Here is a 22,017-nt window from a genome sequence, read left to right as displayed (position 1 = left end):
CAACAATAGATCAGCAGAGGCAGCTTTCTCATGCTATTTTTGGGCAGTAAATTCTTTTGAACTTCAAATGTTTCATGGTTCTTATTTCAGAAGCAGGACCTGATATTTAGACCCATTCACTCTTAGCTCTGAATTTTGTCAACTGCTTAGAGAATATGACACCACACAGAGCTGGTTGCTTCTAATATATGAGAAGATTGGATGATCTGCAACTAAAAGAAACTTTAATGGCAATATACAGTGGGATGTTTGACATGGAAAAGGCCGAATAGATCGTTGAGTCCATTGCAATTGAAGGCAGGTTGTGGTTCCCAGAACAGGATATGTCAATTGCTATTCATTTTTACTACACTTTACCTTAATTAATACATTATTAAATAACTCCCTGATCTTCAAACAGTCGTAGGCATAACTTTACACATATGCAAGCCCACTGATCTCAGTACTCCTGTGAGGAAAGTGTTTGCAGGTCTGGGACTTAAGAAAATCACTGCACTCTGATTCAGTTATGGAAGCATTTTGAAAGAAAAATTAATCCCCTGCCCCACTGAGGTTAAGCGTTTATTTAAATATTTTAGTCAAATTTAAATTAAAGGATCCCAAAGACTTTTAAATTTATAGTGCCCCACAGAATTTCAAAAAAAATTAATAGTGTTTTCTTTTTTAATGACCTTGACCACAGATATTCATTTTAAATGGGAGAGTTTGGGGAAGGAAGTGTTCTGGAAATTTTCATCATATGCAGTGATGCCTGCAAAAGCACACTGTTAAGTACTCTTTAAATACACTATATCTTAACCTCTATTGCTTGATTGTTTCTTAGGAGCTTGAAAAGAAATTTTTTGTCTCAAATAACTTTGTTCTTTTCCGTTTGGTCAACATTTTGTGTATGCACATGCATGCAAATGGAACTGAAATCAGCATGGTGGTTCTTGTTTAGTTCCTCATTTGTGTGTACGGTCATCACTGGTTATGTCAACACAAAATTGTGATTATCCTGACCTTATGATCTCAATGGGGGTCTTGCTGTTGACTTCAAAGAGGCGAGGATTTCACCTGATGTGCGCTGTACACCCAAAATGTAAGTTTTGCTTTTAAATTACTTTTTATGGAAAAGCATAGAAACACCTCTGTTCAGTTCTAAACACTCCTTTCTAGTGTTTGTCACCAAACACTATAGAACTGTGCTAGTGTATGAGACCTAGAAAGTTAAACTGATTAGAAACAACCATACTACTGCTGTAAATGAATCTCATTACTGGGGGGAAGTACATGAGTATCCATCCAAGAGTTAATGCTCATCCAAGTAGCCTTGTCCCCACAGCTTATACTATACCAATATGGTGTAGTATCTGTCTCCTCCAATGTGGCTTCTGGGATAACTGGGCTGGCAAGGAGAGGTGGGGAAAACCACATAAAGCACAAGGCAGGGCTCCTTGCTCTGCAGGGCTGAGAGCAGAGCTTGGGCTTTTTCAGGGATGTCTCCCATGCCAGCTCTGCTGTCCCTAAATCCCTCCCCTCTGAGGCAAGCATTAGAAGAAACTCCATGAGCTTCATCGCACAGAATTTCCTGAGTCCTCTGTCTCCTTTCTGTGGGAGGATACCATAATCATGATATATTCACTATAATAAATATAAAGTAATACCTAATACACCATGATATTAACACAAGATACACAGAATAATAATGCATTGTTTGCTCTGCAGGTCACCTTAAAACTTAGCATTACTAGGAAGATCATTACATCTACTTGAAAGTCCCTATATTCCGCAAGGTGCAAAGGAGGGGGGTCACTGCCACAAATGTGTCCCTCCTCCATTTTTCTGGAAGGGAGGAAGGGACTCAAACATAAACAAGACACTCCAAGCCTTTTTTTTTTTTTAATTCTTCTTTGGAAATACATTTTCATGAGTTTTCTTCCAATTTATAAACTAATACTGAGCCTACTGGGCTGACCCATCATAAACAAGGTTTCAACCCAAAGCAAAAGTCTCTATTTAAGCTAAGAAACACCACCAAACAGGTATTTTTATATAGGAAGGACTGACAGAGCCTTAATTATAGCTGTGAGACCGGCACCTTTGTAGTGTTAAAAGGGGTCTCATGTGAATATAAAATATGGTAAATCAATCAGTATACAAAGTCACATGCAGAAAGTAATCATGTGGAAATTCACTACCTTAGCCAATGGAAAGAGACACTTTTCTATCTCTTATTCTATGCAGAATGCCCTCATCCCTACACAAGTAAGATAAAAATTGAGCTAAATTTCTCTGTCACATGCAGCTGCAGAAAAAAAACGCAGACTATGGAAACTCCTGGTTTGTCAGTAGATGAGCAGAGTTGTATACTTGTGTGTTGCACAGTCACTAGAGCTGGATGAGTTTTGCAAAGCAATTTCCACAAATATATGTTTAAATCTTTGAATACATTTGCTTTGTCCCCACTTTGTGCCCCTTCTGCTTGCTTTCCATTAGCATTCATGTGCTTGACTACTGAGGGCTCTTATTTATTTATTTATTTATTTTTAATAGTGATCCTATTGGGTCTAAAAATGTTCCCCTTTTTCCCTTTTCTGAATTGGCAACCCTTCAGATCAGTTGTTGCAGATCAGTGTAGTAAATTACCGTAAAGAGCTTCTCTTTTTTTAAAAAGGTATCTTTAAATACTGTGCACCCAACATACCTCTCACCTCTTGTCCTTGTGATAAAGTTACATTCTTACGTATAGCGCTTTCTGTCTCTGCAGTATCAAACCAGCACAAAGAATGATTTGAAAACATGTTTTCACAAACAGTGATGTAGGTTAATGGAATTCCAAAAGGTCATCTTCTTCTCCACCACCATTCTTTTTATCATTGTGTCCCAATTTTAGGGTCCAACTTTACAGTCCTTGTTCATGTGGGGCTCAATTCTGCAAGGTGCAGATCAACTCCTGGAGGTGCCCTCAAATCCCATTCATACCAGTTTGACCAGGAAGACAAAGGGTGCTCAACACTTTGCAGGACTGGGCTCTTGATTATGAAGTCCTTACTCATGTGAAGTCAATGCGATCACTCATGTGAGCAGAGGCTGCAGATTCAACCATTCAAATTACACATAATTTTGAAGGCAATTGAGAGGTAGGGTTGTACCACCACCTTTTACAGAAATTAGTCACTCTTGTCTGTGTGGCTGTTTCACATCTCTGGGAGGTTTTGTAGGATTTGTCTCAGTGAAGCTTGGGCTATGGCATACAAGTCTGAGGGGAAAACTGCAAGTGAATGCATCAGTTTCTTGATGATGTTCCTCAAACACTGGTGTGCTGCATGTAAGTCTCTGTCAAATCGCTGCCCCTCCAGCTGTAAAGCCATATGCCTGCAGATGTTTCTAAACTCAACGCTGTCCTAAAAGCCAAACCAAAAAGAAATGAGTGATAAGTAATAGTTTAGCCATGCACAGCACATCTTTCTAGACAGAAACTTTCAGCATGAACTTTTGTCTCTGATCTTTACATATTGCTGCACAGTGTTGTGATGTGCAACCTTGTGCCAGTTTCACCTACCCGCTTTTAAATGTCAGCAGTCTCCACTGAACTTTTGCAGCTTTGTATTAAAAATTATCTTTTAATTAATCATAATTTTAGTAATTTACCTCAAACAACACTTATTTGTGATAACTGTCTCCGGACTGATTTTATATTCCCTGTGCACCCAAAAGGCCCCCTGGCTTCCTTGAGAACTTTCTCTATAAGCATAATCCATGCTAGGGCCTGTGTCCACTAGGGAAATGCATTGTGTTGAACAACGTGCTAATTAACAAGTTCTAACTAAATGACTTTGCATCTAGTGTAGACCATGCCAACCATGTTTTCGAACTTAGGTGGACATGGTTAACCCTAGGGGGATGCTCACTAATGCTTTTTAAACACAATTTATTCTTGTCTACACTTGGTGCAAAGTAGTTTATCATGTGTGTTAGATGTATTTGTTTTGTTACATAATGAATGTTCCAGATGACCCTTTGGAAAATGTTGGTCTTTGTCCCCCTGTAGAAGCTGCTCCACATAAGAGGCTTATGAGTCTGCTGCTACTTCTAGTTAATATACTTGGTTCTTTCTCTGAAATGGTAAAGGCTCGTGCTTTTAGCTCTCTGAGACCTGAGTTTAGACTCTGCTGTCAGCCCAAAATAGTTCTTAAAGGAATGCATGTTCAAGCCCCTCATGGGCCAAAGCTCCATTATTTCAAATAAAGCCCCATTAAAACTGTGTACAAATGTGGTTTAATCCAGACAGTACCTGCTACACTATGGTAACGTTAAAGGTGATCTGCAAACAAAACATCAAAAAGGAGTTAACACTGAAATATGTGCTGAATGGCCTCACTAAGCGGGCAGGGGTGAGCAATTGGCACAAAAATAATGCAAAACTAACCAATTTGGTTATAGACCCCCTAGAAGCCCTCTTGCATTAGTTGGAAGTCTGCTGCAGGTGTGGAGATTCCATCATTGTGGAATGTCCCCAACACTGGAAAACTGGGGAGCACTAAGGCAAGACCCTCGGTAAGTAGCAATTTTTTTTCCTGTTAAAAAAAAATGTTTTGATTGTCCCTTTGAAGGTCACCTTTTGAATCCTGGTCTATAAAGCTCCCTTTAGTAGAATTCAGAAATTTTCTAGGTATAAAATCCCTAGTGCAATTTATTTGACCTCTTAATATATTTGACTAAGTAAACAAGCTAGTAATGCCAGCTTTTCCAGGTGTCCAGCACATGGGAACTTTAGGATACAGGACAGAAAATGAAATTTTTTATTCTCTCTCCTTTCAAAAAAAACTGGATACTAACTAACTGAAGTAAACAGAAAAGTTTGCTTACTTAAAAAAAGCCCTTCTGTATTAGGTTTAGAACAGTGGACTCCTGTGAACTGAAGTGATAGAGGGCAATAGCTCAAGTGGTTCATAGTTTCTATTAAAATACTAACACAATAAATATTTGCAGTGATTTCATTTGAAGTGTTTTCAATTTCAATGCAGGAGCATATCTTTCCTGCAGCTTTTGTTTGTCAGACCCATATGTTTAGACAGATGAGTTAATATCCCACATGGCACTGACAGAGCTACACCAGAATAAGAACTGCATGACTCACTAGTCCTAAATCTCTTAAAATTAGGACTTAAAATATTCAGCTGGTCTTTAAGTGCTTTAGATTTGGCACTTGACACTGAGCTGGATCAGTAGGCCATTTCCACTTGCACAGCTTTTATTTTTGATCACTATTGTAAATATGATATTAACTAGCAAGTGTCATTTAGTTTAGGAAGATGCTACCCTTAACAAGACACCATCAAAGAGGATAAGACCTGTTTACTTCTATTTTTTTTTTTTTTTTACTCTTAACTGTTAAATAGATAAGTCAAGTCAATCTTTTCGGTTTGCAGTCAGGAACCTTGTTTTTTTTTCTTAAGCGTGCTCACAAGTGTATGGTCTAGTGCCATTTGTTATGAAGTTGGAATATAGAAGATTGTAAGTTCCAGCCCTGCTCGTTTGCTGACTCAGTGGCTGTCTACATCAGGCATTTTTACCAAGAATTTTCCACAATTACTATCTCCAGTTCAGCTCCACTGGTAGCAGCAAGGATGGGAAAGCTAGTGCAGACAGTGTTGGTGGTTAATATGCTAATGAATGCCACCATGTTGTGTATATCCGCTGTAAGCAGTGTTAGACACCATGGTGGCTGAAAGGCCTGCAAGCACCCAGGGCCTTGTCTACAATACTGCTTCCATCACTGCTGGTACCTTTGGTGGAACTGAAGCAATGGTGGAAATTTCTGGCCAAATTCTAGTGTGGACCAGTACTGATCTGAGATGGGGGCCTATCGGTGCTACCATAATACAAATTATAATACATCATAATGCCCTGGTCTTGAAAAAGAACCACAACTGAAGTAAAGTTTTCTAACATAACTATAAGATGGTTTGGCCCCATTTAAATGGACAAGTCCAGTCAATATTAGTAGATGGCGGGAGAGCCATTGTGCATTAAACACAGTAAAATATTTAGGGAAGATAGTGCTTTAAGCTCCTTTCCTTAATTTGCTCATCTATAAAATGCACATAAGTAAGCATTATTGCATAGGGATGTTGAGAGAATTAGTGAATGTTTGTAAAGCATTTTGAAAACATAAGCATTATAGAAGTGCTAAATATTATTTCTCAAAAAATTAAAAACATGTTAGTTTTCTTGGGGTTTTCCCCATTCCTCTCTTCCCTCTCCTCCCTTTGAAAAGAGTTTATTTCCCATTTGTAAAAGGTGCCACAATGACAACACTAAAGATTTGAGTCCTCTCGCTTCAGAAGAGGTATAATGCAAGCTTCCCTGCCAATAAGCCTCAGCTTCTTCTGAAGGAACATCTGTAGGGGTGGTTGTCTTAAAGCCCCTCCAGCCATAGTGTTTCAAAACATTTATATTTAGGAAGACTTTAATGTATTGTTTCCTAGAAGTCATCTCTCACAAAAAGTTATACAGCTATTAATAATTTCTTGTAAAGTCACTGTGTGAAAAAATTAAAACCAGTCATCCTGTGGTTTGCCACTATATAGCCTCTTTCTAACAAAGCAGGCACAAATACAGAGTACAGAGCAATTGTCAGAGTGAAGAGACTGTTAATGTCATGTAGCCATGAGTACCTGTTTTCTCACTGAATTCACAGTGATTCTGGGAACAATTCCAAAAATGATCCCCATACTGTTGGAAATAAAACCAAAAATTGTTCGTTTGTCAACATTTTAAATATATCCAAACAACCTAAAATTGACACTTACAGTTTGCACTTTGGAGCAACCTCTCCATGGTCAGTCTTCATATTAATTACTGTAAGAATGAAAATTCATTGCTAGAAGACACAGGAATTATGTTATATCCTCATTAGCTACCAAAAAGAGTGAGTGGACACGCACACACTTAATTGGTTTAATCTGTGGTGGCAGGTAAAGATTCTGCTGCTGTTCTGTAAGAATTCTGATGAACATAATTTTCTGGTTGCCATCACCACTAAGCCCCTCTTCATGAATCAGCATATGGTCTACTCTAGAGCTGGTTGTTTCATGGGAAAAGAGAACCCTCCCTTTGGGTCCGAAATCAGCTTTCAGAAAATGATTAAGTGTAATTACAAATACTTTATTGCAACAACTATCAGTTCTATAGCGCTTTGGAAAAAATGGTGAAAATCATGTGAGAAAAGAGCACTGGGCTTGTATTGCTAACACTACACCATGACCATTTTCTGACTGAATAATGTGTTGGCATTCCAGTATTTTTTCAAAGATTGTCATAGCTAAGGAGGACTAGCTGGGATACAGAGCCTAGCTCTTCTAGTCCTCCAGTTTGAATCTAGTCTAGGTCAATAGTTTCTAATGTCACATCTGTTGGTTGCTGAGTGAGCTTATGGTTTCACTTCCATTCCCTATATATTGCTCTCCATATAGCAGAAAAACAAAAACCAACAAATCGTGGCACTGTTGCTGACAGTCTGAGACTAGGGCTGCAGACCCTGATTCTGCAAAGAGGTCCCCCTGGGCATACCCTTACGCCTGCACAGAGTCCCACTTCTTTCCTGGTGTATATTAACATAGTTCCATTGATTTCAATGCAGCTATGCCAGTTTACACCAGTTGAGGATCTAACACGGTGAGGCAACCAATAGGCATAAAGGTCCATCCACATGGATCTATTCCTTTATGATCCTGGAGACCCTCTCACACCTAGCGACAGAATACTAGTGGAGAGGCTAGTTTCCCAGAGGTGGGGAACTTGCATTGTCAGGCAGTTTTCACTGTCCAGAACTGTCCATCTGCCACTTTCACAAGCACTAGTTTTTTTAGAATACCAAAACTGTTTTGAAACTGTGATAGTTATTTTAAACTTCCTAATATAATTTATATTCCATTTCCAGCTGGCTAAGATCCAGTTTAGTCCAATCCAATCTTGTTATACATTTTTGAGTTACTAATACTTCAGTGAGCCCGCAGTTACTCCAGCTAAGGAGGCTGGATGTTATCAAAGAGCAGTGGTAGTGAAGTCTGCACCTGCCCATAGCACAGGGAAGCTGCACACAGGAATCTTTTCATTTTATGTTTTCTTTTCAAATACACACAAAGTGCTGCCCAAAATCTCTCGCTTTTAGTACTGTACTGACTGATCTGTTCACCCTGCAAGTGCATAATTATGGTAGAGAAACTTATATTATTTTAGCGTGGATGTCTGAAATCCAGAGTCACTAGTATATTGTTTGTGGATGATGATGCTGGTAAGTGACCTGTCAAACTTAAAGTAAGGTCCATCAGAATTCTCCCAGGAGCTTAACCTTCTATCATAAATTAACACTAAGCCACTTCTCTCAGGCTTCCTAGACCAATATTGTCTGATGCATCTTGGGAGCTGGAAAAACCATTGCTTTCAGGTCTATGGTAGTCTCTGGAGTATGCATGCTTTACTATGTTACAATGTCGGTTGCTTGGATCTTTTTTAACAAGCCACGTATAGCTATAGTTTTGGGCCACTTTTATAGCAACCTGTGACTTTTTTTTTTCAACTGACACCACCAATAAAAATATAAATAAGACTATCAGATGCATTTCTGGACTGTCTGGAGCAGCCCCGCAGAGCATCAACTGAAGCAAGTAATGAATGTATTTGCAATATGACTGAGACCAAGTTGGCCACTTAGCACTTAAGAGCATTTCTGTGCTCTGAGGATGATTGTGTTTTGGCTGTAGAAAGTGTGACTGAATAGACAGCTGCTATTTTTATTCTGTTTGTGAGGTTATGGCCATGTCATCTGAGAACTGCAGCTAAAAGTTCAGTTGTAAGAGGTTTTTTCATCTAAATTTCCCGGCAGGGTGAACATGTAAACTGAATCTTTGGAATCCAACTGTTTTAAAACTAAAACCTGGAGCAATGAAATTACTCACAGCTAAAAGACCTAATTAAATGACTCAGATTTTATGGAAACACACCACAGAATTTATTTAACTAGCCATAGAAACTGACCCAGAAAAATCCCAGTGTTCAGTTGGTCCTGATAATGGGCGTTCCCTGAAGAAAAGGTCTAACCTGACTTCAAGTAGAATAGTAATATGAGAATCCAAAGTTAATGTTATTCCCAGTGGCTTCTAAAATATACATTCACCCAAGCAGATATTAAAGCTCTTCTGGGAAAGAATAGAAAGAAAATAAAGCCACCTTTGAGGTGGATGTATTTTATCTGGTTAGTATTTGTGCTAATGAAGAATATTATTTATTTTTACATATTAGCAATGATGGTGTCACATTGGAAAGTCAATATTCCAATAAACAATTGTACATTTGTTTTTCACTAGCATAGGAATGCTAGATCTATCCATTTCAGCGGATTTTTTTTTTATCTTGACCTTTTCACTTCACACACGGCTTTTTCTGCTTTCACCGCTCACCCACCACAAGTGAATTTATTTCTGGTGAAAAGTCTTGGATTAATACCCCTAGAGACTGAAATAATCTAGACCAAAATTTTCAAAGGTAGCCTGTGATTTTTTTTTTAATTTTTTTTTTTTTGGTGCCTCAGTTGTTGAGTGCACAACTTTTGAGATACCTTGGTTTTGATTTTTCAGAAGTGTTGACCAGCTACAAATTCAGTTGAAGTCAGGGGAGCATGGGTGCTCAGCACCTCTGGGGAAAAAATCAGGTCCCTGACATGTCTCAGACTGGACACCCAAATACTGAGGCACTTAAAATCAGAAGCAACTTCTGAAAATGCTGACCTTGGTTTTTCACTGAATAGATATGGCTCCAGCTGCTGGCAGCAGTGCAAGCTTTCCCCCATAGTGCCTTGCCAATGCCAATCTGCACCTGGAGGGTCTGCCTGCTAAGGTGAAAGGGTAGAGACATCCATATATTGGTTCAATTTATGGCCTCTCTGTTAGAAAGATCAACAAGAATGTGAACTGGAGTGAAATGTGCTTTTTGTGATGTGTATATCTGTCATGAAAAATTGGACAGAGACTGCAATTCATTTTACATGATAAGTCTTCCTAAGGTAATGACTTTTGGCCACAATCAAGCCGGACCAAATTTGAACCCAGAGACCAACAGGTGATGTATCACACACGCATGAATTACCCAGTCCCCTATGCATGGCTTTTTCTTGACTGTCAAAGAGCCACAAGAATTTTTCTTGTGATAATATGCACCGCCCTTTTACCAGCAAAATGAGGACCTCTTCTTACATATGTTCACTGAATCTCAGCTATAGATATAACTTGTCATTCTGGCATCATATGTGCTGGTTCTCTTATTCGATGAAAATCGACATTTCCCTTACAAGTCACTCTTTGTCTCTTCATATTTGTTGACTTGGGCTCTTCAGGTACCATAACAGTGAATGGAAGTTTGAGGCTTTATGTGGAAAATGTAAATAGCGCCTAAAAAAATTTCTACGCTTCCTAATTGATGGTTTAAAGCATCACTAACCCCAACTACAACAAAAGAGCATTTGTATCCAGTACCCCTGCAGTGCTAGCACAAAGGTTTGTCATTGACTTTATAATTATTTTGTAAACTCTGTACAATCCTAAAGTGATTTGCAGTAATTACTTCATTGTAAATTAATGTAAATAAAACTGCTCCAGTCAGTCCGGCAGAATCCAGCATATACAAAGATGCCCCAAACAGTGCAATTAACTGCCCATTTGCAGAAGGAAGACCAGGACAAGAGTCCTTTGATCTCTCACTACTTACTTTTAGGTGAATAGGAAAAGGATGTTCCTGAAAGAGAGGGAGCAGGAGGGTCTGTTCCACCCTGACAAGCTGGGATGTCGAATCTACTATTCGGGACAGCATGCTGTGCACAGCAATCTGGGTAAGTGTTCGGGGCCTGGCTGGGTCCAGCTGTCTTGAATCCTTTGGCCCAGGCTCACCTGGGTTAGAAGGAGCCTGGGATCCACATTCTTCTTCTCCTTCTTCCTCCTCAGAGGTTTTGCTTGCTGCTCTTCTGCCTTCTTCCTGCTCCTGAACCCGACTAGACCTGGATGCTTCCAGACCCTGTCCCATGTCATGCAGAGCTGGGCCAGACATACCTGTGCTGAGCAGTGAAGAGGCCTGATCCAATTTGTAGTGGGGGTGGCAGGGTCTGGCATCCTCACCTTGCTGCTGGTGGTGCAAGAGCTGCAGGGTTTGGAGAGCAACCAGCTGGTGGTTGAGAGAGACACACAAAGGTACTGATCTGGCCATCTGCTCTCTTGCCTCTGTTCCCCTCCACCGGATGGAGTGTTTCTAAACCTCCTTTGGCCTTTTCCCTCCCCCTCTTCCCACAGTGGGTGGCCGCCTGCCCCTCCCCTTCAGCCTGGGGTCAATAGCCCTGGTTCATTTCAGCACTTGTTAAAAGATCAGCCCTTCACTGTATTTCTTGGACCCAAGCTCCAGGGAGCTTCTTATGTGTACATTTCAGACAGACAGCTGGTTTCTTCTCCTTTCTGGATAACTACCTGCATATGCACTGTATTTTGTGTGGGTGCCTAAATCTGTAACACATTTCTTTTAATGCGTTTGCACTAGTTGGTATAAATCCTTATGTGGTCTCTCCTGGGATGAGATCTATCAACTCTCTCTCATTTGGGGGATGAAGGAGGGAAGGGAGTTTTATTTTGGACTTGTGTAGGCAATTTTTAAAGTCTCTCTCCCTTTGGTGAGGAAGGATTTTACAATGTGTTTCAGTGAGTAATTTTAAAATGAGAGTAGGGCCAGAAGCAAAACCAAACACCTCCAAACTTCAGGGATGTTAAGAGCCTGGTCTGAACTCTGCAGCTCAGTCTCAACTCTATGTATCAACAGGCTCACAGTAGTTTAAAATTGCTTTCATTCATGTTGCCCCCATTTGACAACTAGGAGACACATAAACATAGTTGTAATGGTCCCTCGCTCTCCCGCTCGGAGGGAGGCCATTCAGGCTGGTCCTGTCTGCAAGACAGCCAAGAGCCCACAACAGGGCTGGCCGATTAATAGTCACTGTCAGGCTTTAGCCTGGGGTTGGGTAGCTCAAGTAGTCAGCCCTTAAATAGAGTCTATCCGCGCTGGCTTTGGCCTGGACAGAGCTTAGCAAACAAAACCATCTCTAAGGGTGACTGATAAGGGAAGCTCCTCTTCAGAGCTAGAGCCTCTTTGCCCAGTGTAGGGGGTCAGCCACCCCAGGGTGGGGTGGCAGGGGGACGCAGGCCCACCCTACTCCACTGTGTCCCAGCCCAGGGCCCTGGCAAGATTGGCTGCCCCTGTGTCGGCGGGGATCCAGCCGCAACACGCCAACTGAGCCACACCTGGCTCTGCAGCCAGCCACTCCGGGGCTGCCCCTGGGTCACTTCCTGCCACCACAGGGTTCGGTACCTTTAGCCTCCAGACCTCTTCCGGCTCCGTGGGGTAGATGGCAGCAGGCACTCTGGGCCAGTCCTTGTCGGCGTCTGTGGTTTGGGCACCACCCGGCAAGGGTTCCTCTCAGGGACACAGCCAAACCAGCAGAGCATCCTTCTCCTCCACAGGCTCTCCCTTAACTGTACTGAGGGCCAGCCTTTTACACTTCCAGCGAGGGGTGTGGGGCGATCTAGGCTCCACCCTCCCACGGGGAGTGTAACGGTCCCTTGCTCTCCTGCTTGGAGGGAGGCCAGTCGGCCTCACTACAATAGTGTAAACAAGGCTTCTGGATTGACGCTGGTTTTCCAAGAGAGACGAAGTGCCAGCTTCTCGGAAAAGGGACACTTGTGGTGAAATGGATCATAATTATTTTGTATATTAAAGCTGAAATTGTTGTTGGTAAAGTTAAAATGTTTATTTCTCTGCTTTTATTGTTATTTTATTATGAACTCCAGGAGCATCAAATAATCTAAACCTGTAAGCTTGACAGTGCTCTTTTTGGAGCGAGGAAAAATCCCTATTCAAGCAGGAAAGTAGTTGGAAATAGGAAGGGTGAAAGAGTCCCACCTGAAATAACTCCAAAAAAAGGCATTTCTGGCTTTGGAAAGTGAGCCAGAAGGATCCTATATGTTTTTATATATGGTCCCCAGGAGACTTAAAACTGTAAGATTTGATGCTAAACCTATTTCTGTGCTGTGAAACCAGGGACAGCTGTACAAATATTTGCTGTTTTTAATTAAACCTAACATTGCTACTTCCTTGATTTAAGTTAGGGCAAAGGACTGGCAATTTTATGTTTTGATAGATGAGGAAAAACAGTTGTGGGTGTTGTGTTTTAGAAAAATGTTATAAAACAAGAAATCCGAGGGGAAAGGCCTCAAAGGCTATCATAGCGCAATCCTTGCGCTTCCTCGGTCAAATCTTTTTTTTTTCCGTATCTATTCAGCAAATGTTTCTATTGGAATTCTGTTTTTTCCTTGAAAATCTTATATCTAAACTTTTCATTTGGTCCCAAATTAAACTTTAGCTCATGTTCTCTTCTTTTCATATTCTTTATAAATGTAAAGTGGTTTGCTTTGATTGGGGATTCAGTTCTGAATTCTAATGCCCTACTGAGGTCAGCTGGCTCAATGCCTCCCAGTGCTTCCACCGGGGAATTATTACTCCTCACTGCCCCCTACTCCAGGCTCTAATTTAATATCACAATCTGGTCCAAAATCATAATCCAGGAAATGGACTTGAGATGAGAAGGAGAGAAGTTGCTTTTATTTATTTATTTATTTAGGGCAAGGAGGCAGATTTTGCAAAAATGGAAATCCAAGCGTATGTATAACACGAAATGGCCAATCTAGAAAGAATTTGTGTATGGACTGAAATTACACTAGAACTGAAACTGGCCTTCTCTGAAACTGCTGAATTTATTTCAGAGAACTCCGCTCAATCTTTTGAGAGGTTTATGATTAATCAATAGATATGTTGTAATGAGAGATTTTTGCTTTCAGCTGTTTTGAAAAACCTTGCAGCACTCTGATAAGAAGCTTGCAGAAGAACCTCGGAAGGGGTTTAAATATCATGAAATTACATTTCTTTTAATTGGTCATAAAAAGAGTGGTGACAGTACTAGGACCCTTTAGTTTGCATGAATAGTCATTAGTTTTAAGATTAAGGCTCTAATTAAGTAGAAATTATTGTTAGTTTAAATTTAGAAAATCCAACATGGCTGACCAAAATGGTGGATATAGGGATAATGTAGTAATGGGGAATGACTCAGCAAAGTCCTAGAATCCAAGATGGCATCAGGGGAGGATCACTTCTAGAGTGACAGCATGCTAATTACAGGCAAACACATGTGACATTATGTTAATGAAAGGGGAGGATCTAGACAAGAAGAGGAAATATGCTAATATCTGGAAGCTGATTGGTTTTACTCCTAGCTCCGTCAGCCATGCTGCATGACCTTAAACTAGTCACTTCACCTCTTGGTGACTGCTTCCACCCTTCGTCTAGTTAGATTTGTAAGCCTCACTTGAAATTTGCCAGCTCCTGGAACTCTGTCCTGAGCCTCTCGGGGGTTGTACTCCGTACAATAATACAACTACATCAATAATGGCAACCACAGCCCTCTGCCACCACACCATTTCCCAGTATGAATGAAGTTAGAATGGACTAAACTTCCAGTAAGGCTGTAGGGAGGCTTCTGTGATATGCACAAGCAGTTTAATGGGCCAGTGATGAGCCAGGGCTGCTCAGCCCCTCCGTGGGAGGGGACAGGCTAAGTTTTGGAGCTAGTGTTCTGTTTCTTTTCAGTAGTGATCCAGTGTTGAACAGCTCAGTCCAGCTGCCCCTTATCTATCACCTCCCACAATTCTACAGATTTGTGATTGGCCCCCACATAGGGGCTGGTGCAGCTCCTAGGGAGACTGGGGCTGCAGGCAGGCTGGTCTAGGCCAGGCACGTTGAGACCTGCAAGGTAGGGGTGCAAGGCCAGTGCTTCCTTGGCCATAGGGGGAGGAGAGGATGGAAAAGAAAGTCCCAGCTGGTCCAGTCTGTTCAGGAAAGGGAGGAGGGCGGTTTCTGCCAGTCAAGGTCTGTATGGGGTAAGGGGGAGGGAGGAAAGGTCCTGGCTGGCCCTGGTTTCTCTGCGGGAAGGAGAGGGAGGGAGAAGCCCTAAAAATGTGAAGGGGGAGAATCCCATACACACACACACACACACCCACCCTCCTTAGGAAAATTCTGATTGTGCCCCTGCAGTCAGGCATCTGGTACCTGCTCACGAAAGGGATGTGCAATGGGGAAGGGATAACTGTGAACTGGGGGGTACCCCTACCTCCCCACCTCTTTCACGCATCCAGCACACACACCCTACCTCCAACAGGCACCCATTACCCTTGTGCCCCCTGCATCTTCCTAGACACGTAGCACATGCAGCCCCTTGCTTCTCCACCTTTCGCAGGCATCTGCCCCCTAGCTCCCTTCATCTCCCAGCCCGCCTCAGTTCTCTTCAGGCATTGATCATACACAGCCCTTTATAGAGGCCCTGGCACATGCACGCACTTACTTTTGCTTGCTTTCTGATCACTGGTTTTGAAAAAGTCTTGCACAGAAATTTGAATTGCAAGAGATTCGATGGAGGATGATTTGGTGCAAACTAGCCTGTTACTTGAGTGTGAGAGCACAAGTGTGTTACTGGGGTCTGGCTACAAATCACTCACCCTGTCCCTCCAGAAAGAGGGGAGACACTGCATGTGGCTCTTCCTCACTTGTCTTACCTTGTGGGGTGAGATGGGTCGTGTATTGAGACTTACTTTGACTTTGCAGAGTGACTGTGTGTTTGTCCATCCCTCCTTCTCACCCCTTATCCCTATGTCTGCCTGTAGTGTCCACTTGCTGCTCTGCATGGACCGGTTTCTCTCCACATCTGTCTCTTTCTTTCTGCCTTCTTAGCCCCTTTAAGTCACAAAAGATACTCAAGATACTGTTAAATGTTTTAAAATTTTAGATTTAACTGTTTAAAAAAGAATTGGATTTTTCTACCAACTTAAGTTTTATATATTTGCCAACTTTTTGTTTTGGCTTAACCCAATTTGGCAGCAGTACCAAGTGAGAGTGCTGTTTGGAGCCAAGAGAGAAGCAGAACTGCCTAGGTGGTCTCTGATTAACTCCCTCTCCCTGCAAACAGTCTTTGAACTGCTGTGGGAGCTAGTGCATGGGCCAGACAGTTCCAGCCCTGCAGAGAGCAGCATTCAGAGCTGCAGAGATCCATGAGCCAGCCAAGGCCTCCACAGGATACAGACAGAGAGCTAGGAAAGGACCTGCCCCACCCAGGGGCGAAGACACTGTTGGAGGACTTGTTTTGTTTAAGCTGGCCTCCATTCACAGCACTGCAGCACTTGTCTCCAGACTCATCCTCAGCATACTATTGGCCTGGGAAGGTAGCAGGGAGAGAGCTGTGGGTTGGGAAAAGCTGTTAGTTCTGGGAGATAGGGAACTGGTTGATGTGTTAGTAGTTCTTAGTTGACCCTAATCCTGTCCTTTGCCAGATTATATTTACCAGATCCCAATAAAGCCCCTTGCCGTTCTAGGGTTGTTTTAGGTGGGCCATTTCTTTGCTGCAGTTTGTGTGGATGTACTTTGTTTCTTGTGTAGTGGGTTTTAGACTCATTGCCAGCACTCTAGCATTATTCATTTCCCCAAGGAACATCAGCCCTTCTGACCTGGGCATAATGAGGCATCACCTTGGGTGGTGATGGAGAAAGAGGACCCAGCCCATGTGAGGAGAGGGGGGAAGCTGCTCTCAGTAGCAAACTATAAACACATAGGAAGAGACAGTCTCAGACTCAAAGGGTTTACAAGCTGTAGCCCTTCCCATGAGAGCCACACCTCAGGGGAGGGGCTACAGTTTAATCCCTTTGAGTCTCTTACTATGTGTTTACACAGAGCCTAGCATAATGGGGCCTCACTGTTGTTTGGAACTTCTAAGTGCCACCACAAAAACAAACCACCCACCCACACCTAAGAGAACACTATTAAGACTGCAACGTCAAGCACTTTGAAGTTAGGAAAGACCAGAACGAAGGAGGCCTGTGGTACCTTAGTTCAGCCCCTTGGGTGTATGCATTAGGATACAGTCTTTAATTAGAAGATCACATGTCTACAGGGCCCCTGTGCCTCAGTCAGTGTTTCAAATTGATGGTGCTCATTTAGTGAGCAACTACTTATTATGTTTTCTCTTCTTTGTTCAATGTGTGGTGTTAGGCCTTATTTATTGCATGCTATTCAAACCCTGCTCTAAAGACAACTTCCTCCCACAGCTCCTGACATGCACACCCACCTGACTAACTGGAAGGCTTTTAACTAGTTTCAGCCAGCCCCTGATTGGCTTCATGTGTCCCAATCAACCTAGCAGTCTCTCTGCTTTCTGGAAAGTTCTTAGTTGGTCTCAGGTGTCTTAATTGACCTGGAGCAGCTGCCATTTCACTTATCCTGGTACCAGGGATTTGTTTAGCCTGGAGCTAATATATCTATCTCCCACTACTTTTCTATAGCCATCTGGCCTTGCCCTGTCACATACCCCCCTCCCCTCTGCTGAACACCGTAGAGTTGGGCAACTTGGGACGCAAGGCAGTATGCTCATGACAGACCATCAGTGTTGCCATGGTGGCATCCAGCCCTGTGCCATATGCGGAACTGGAATGGTTGGAGGGATAAGAACCACCTGGTGACCCTTGCATTCTTTTCTTTATTCCGCTGCATCCACTGGAGGGGTGCATGGTCCGTCACAAGAGTAAATCGCCCGCCTAAGAGGTAATAATGCAGTGTTTCCATAGCCCATTTGACAGCAAGGCGTTCTCTCTCGACTACTGCATATTTCGGTTCTCTTGGGAGAAGCTTTTCTGCTTAGGTAGGGGATCAGGTGTTCCTCCTCTCCCACCATTTGCAACAGAACTGCCCCCAACCCCACCTCGGAAGCATCTGTTTGTAAAATAAATTCCCTGTTAAAGTCCGGGGCTATGAGTATGGGGTCATTACAGAGGGCTGTCCGAATGTCTGTGAATGCCCCCTCTGCTGCGTCAGTCCACTTTACCATGTCTGGACCTCGGGCCTTCACCAGGTCCGTTAGGGGACTTGCCCTAGTGGCAAAGTGGGGAATAAAACGTCAGTAGTAGCCTACCACGCCTAGGAATGCACGGACCTGCTTCTTTCGGGTTGGCCGGGGCCAGTTTTGAATTGCCTCTAGCTTATTCATTTGGGGCTTCACTATGCCCCTTCCCACAATGTATCCCAGGTACCTAGCCTCTTCTAGCCCTATGGCGCATTTAGCAGGATTAGCAGTGAGGCCAGCCCGCCTTAAGGTGTGCAGTACTGCCTCAACTTTCTCCAAGTGCGTTCCCCAATCTGGCGTATGGATGATGACATCATCTAGGTATGCAGCTGCATAACTAGTATGGGGGCACAGCAGCTTATCCATGAGGCACTGGAATGTGGCTGGGGCCCCATGTGGCCCAGAAGGGAGGACGGTGTACTGGAATAGCCCATCCGGGGTGGAGAATGCTGTCTTTTCATAGAATCATAGAATATCAGGGTTGGAAGGGACCCCAGAAGGTCATCTAGTCCAACCCCCTGCTCAAAGCAGGACCAATTCCCAGTTAAATCATCCCAGTTTAGTATCATCTGCAAATTTGCTGAGAGTGCAATCCGCACCATCCTCCAGATCATTTATGAAGATATTGAATAAAACCGGCCCCAGGACCGACCCTTGGGGCACTCCACTTGATACCGGCTGCCAACTAGACATGGAGCCATTGATCACTACCCGTTGAGCCCGACAATCTAGCCAGCTTTCTACCCACCTTATAGTGCATTCATCCAGCCCATACTTCCTTAACTTGCTGACAAGAATACTATGGGAGACCGTGTCAAAAGCTTTGCTAAAGTCAAGAAACAATACATCCACTGCTTTCCCTTCATCCACAGAACCAGTAATCTCATCGTAAAAGGCGATTAGATTAGTCAGGCATGACCTTCCCTTGGTGAATCCATGCTGGCTGTTCCTGATCACTTTCCTCTCATGCAAGTGCTTCAGGATTGATTCTTTGAGGACCTGCTCCATGATTTTTCCAGGGACTGAGGTGAGGCTGACTGGCCTGTAGTTCCCAGGATCTTCCTTCTTCCCTTTTTTAAAGATTGGCACTACATTAGCCTTTTTCCAGTCATCCGGGACTCCCCCGGTTCGCCACGAGTTTTCAAAGATAATGGCCAGTGGCTCTGCAATCACAGCCGCCAATTCCTTCAGCACTCTCGGATGCAACTCGTCCGGCCCCATGGACTTGTGCACGTCCAGCTTTTCTAAATAGTCCCTAACCGCCTCTATCTCCACAGAGGGCTGGCCATCTCTTCCCCATTTTGTGATGCCCAGCGCAGCAGTCTGGGAGCTGACCTTGTTAGTGAAAACAGAGGCAAAAAAAGCATTGAGTACATTAGCTTTTTCCACATCCTCTGTCACTAGGTTGCCTCCCTCATTCAGTAAGGGGCCCACACATTCCTTGGCTTTCTTCTTGTTGCCAACATACCTGAAGAAACCCTTCTTGTTACTCTTGACATCTCTGGCTAGCTGCAGCTCCAGGTGCGATTTGGCCCTCCTGATAACATTCCTACATGCCCGAGCAATATTTTTATACTCTTCCCTGGTCATATGTCCAACCTTCCACTTCTTGTAAGCTTCTTTTTTATGTTTAAGATCCGCTAGGATTTCACCATTAAGCCAAGCTGGTCGCCTGCCATATTTACTATTCTTTCGACTCATCGGGATGGTTTGTCCCTGTAACCTCAACAGGGATTCCTTGAAATACAGCCAGCTCTCCTGGACTCCTTTCCCCTTCAAGTTAGTCCCCTTTTTCTTTAGCTTCTTTGATCAGAGGAATCTGCCAGTACCCTTTTGTCAGATCCAGTGTAGTCAAGAATCGGGCACGACCCAGTCGGTCAACCAGTTCGTCGATGTGTGGTATGGGGTATGCATCGAACTGGGATATTTCATTCAGTCGGCGAAAGTCATTACACAACCATCAGGTTTAGGCACTAGAACAATGGGACTGGACCACTGACTGAGATTCTTCAATAACCCCTAATGCTAACATTTTCTTTACTTCGGCCTTGATTTCTTCTCTTTTGGCTGCTGGGATTCAGTAGGGTCTCAATGTTACCTTGGCTCCAGGGATCGTGTGGATATGGTGATAGGTCTCAGTCATCTGCCCTGGTTTTGTAGAGAACACATCTCAGTTGCGATTAATCATGTCGGCTGCCTCGATCTTTTGGATCGGCGTCAAGTCGGATAATATCCTCACTTGCTCGTGTAAGTTATCCTCCTGGGGAAGGGTCTCCTGCATGACTAAGCATGCCTCTCGATCGTGCCAAGATTTTAGAAGATTGATGTGGTAAATTTGCTCCTATTTCTGGCAGCCTGGCTGCCGCACCTTATAGTTCACCACTCCCACGGCTTCGATTACTTCATAGGGTCCCTGCCACTGGGCCAGCGGTTTACTTTCTGCTATGGGCACCAGTACCATCACCCGATCCCCTTTTTGGAACCCTTGAAGCTTCGCTTGGTGGTTATAATGGGTTCATTGGGTCTCCTGTGCTCTCTCCAAGTGTTCCCGTACAACGGGCGTAACTCAGGCTATCTGATCTCTCATCTGCAGTACATGCTCAACTATGTTCCTTCTGGGATTTGGCTCCTCTTCCCAGGCTTCTCCGGCTATATCCAATATACCCTGAGGGTGGCGCTCATATAGTAGTTCGAATGGAGAGAAACGTGTGGAGGCTTGTGGAACCTCCCGGAAGGTGAACATGAGGTAAGGCAATAGGATATCCCAATCTTTCCCATCCTGGCTCACCACTTTCCTGATCATGGCCTTGAGGGTCCTATTGAACCTTTCCACAAGGCCATCTGTTTGCGTGTGGTATACAGAGGTCCGTAGGGCTTGTACATGGAGCAATGAACAGAGATCTTTCATCAACTCGGACACGAAAGGTGTCCCTTGATCAGTCAATATTTCCTTGGGTAGCCCAACCCGGGCAAAGATCTGTACTAGCTCTTTAGCTATTGTCTTGGAAGCTGTGTTGCGTAGGGGAACAGCTTCCAGGTACCAGGTTGCATAATCCAGTACAGCAAGCACATGTTGGTGGCCCCGAGCTGTCTTCTCTAGGGGCCCTACCAGATACATGGCTATCCGTTCAAAAGGAACCTCTATTATTGGAAGAGGTATCAAAGGAGCCCGCAAGTGCGGGGGAGGGCTATGTAACTGACACTCCAGACAAGAGGTGCAGTATCGCCGGACATCTTCATGTACTCCTGGCCAGAAGAACCTCCGCAGGATCCGTGCCTGGGTTTTCTCTACCCCTAGGTGTCCTCCAAACAGGAGACTGTGGGTGAGACTCAATATGGCTTTTTGATGTTTTTTTTTCGTGGCACCAGAAGTTGTTGCATCTCTTGCTGCTGCATTTGCACCATGCGGTACAGGAGATCTTTCTTTACTATAAAGTAAAGTCCGGGAACCCGGACCTTCCCATCCATGGATATCCCATCAATCTCGGCCACCTCTTTCCTGGTGTTATCATATCTGGGGTCCTCTGCCTGGTCCCACCCAAAAGTCTCTCTCCCAGGACTAACCTGCCCAAGCTCCCAGGTGCCAGCTTCTGCTTCTTCCAACGGCTCGCCGCCGTCATGGCTGGGGGCGGCCTCTGGCTCACCTTCTGTGGTGGAAGTTTCTCTGTTGGCTGCTCACCTCCATCTGCCTACTAGGGAGGTCTTCTGGCCCTGGGTCAGGATCCGGGTTCTCAAAGCCTTCACGGCCTTCCTCTCTTTTTTTGTCTTCCGGGTCTTTCGGGAGGCTGAGAACAGATCCTGAGAAATCTCAGCGAACATCGGGGATTGACATTCCCCTGGTGACGAGTTGCTGTCCTCAGGGTCCCCACCTCTTTCCAGCCTCTCCGGGGGGAGTAAATTATCAAACCCTGGATAGTCCCTCCCAACGACTACAGGATATGAGAGTTTAGGAACTATGCCCACGGTCACCTCAATGGGGTTTCCCTGAGCCTCCATCTCCACTG

The 22,017-nt window shown here is 43.8% G+C and overlaps 1 protein-coding gene across 1 annotated transcript; it reads right to left on the bottom strand.

Annotated features, from left to right (window-relative positions):
* Window positions 1-1,976: 1,976 nt before the first annotated feature.
* DLEU7 (deleted in lymphocytic leukemia 7) lies at window positions 1,977-11,737 on the bottom strand. Its single transcript, XM_084621448.1, has 2 exons — window positions 10,750-11,737; window positions 1,977-3,386 (listed from the first exon to the last, which is right to left on the bottom strand). The coding sequence occupies exons 1-2, from the start codon at window positions 11,239-11,241 to the stop codon at window positions 3,180-3,182; spliced, it is 699 nt and encodes a 232-aa protein (XP_084477574.1). The 5' UTR covers window positions 11,242-11,737; the 3' UTR covers window positions 1,977-3,179.
* Between the last annotated feature and the right edge of the window lie 10,280 nt (window positions 11,738-22,017).

The sequence above is a fragment of the Lepidochelys olivacea genome (genome assembly GCF_965140295.1).
Source record: "Lepidochelys olivacea isolate rLepOli2 genome assembly, chromosome: 1".
Taxonomy (NCBI): Eukaryota; Metazoa; Chordata; order Testudines; family Cheloniidae; genus Lepidochelys; species Lepidochelys olivacea.
This window is presented reverse-complemented; position numbering and strand designations above follow the sequence as displayed.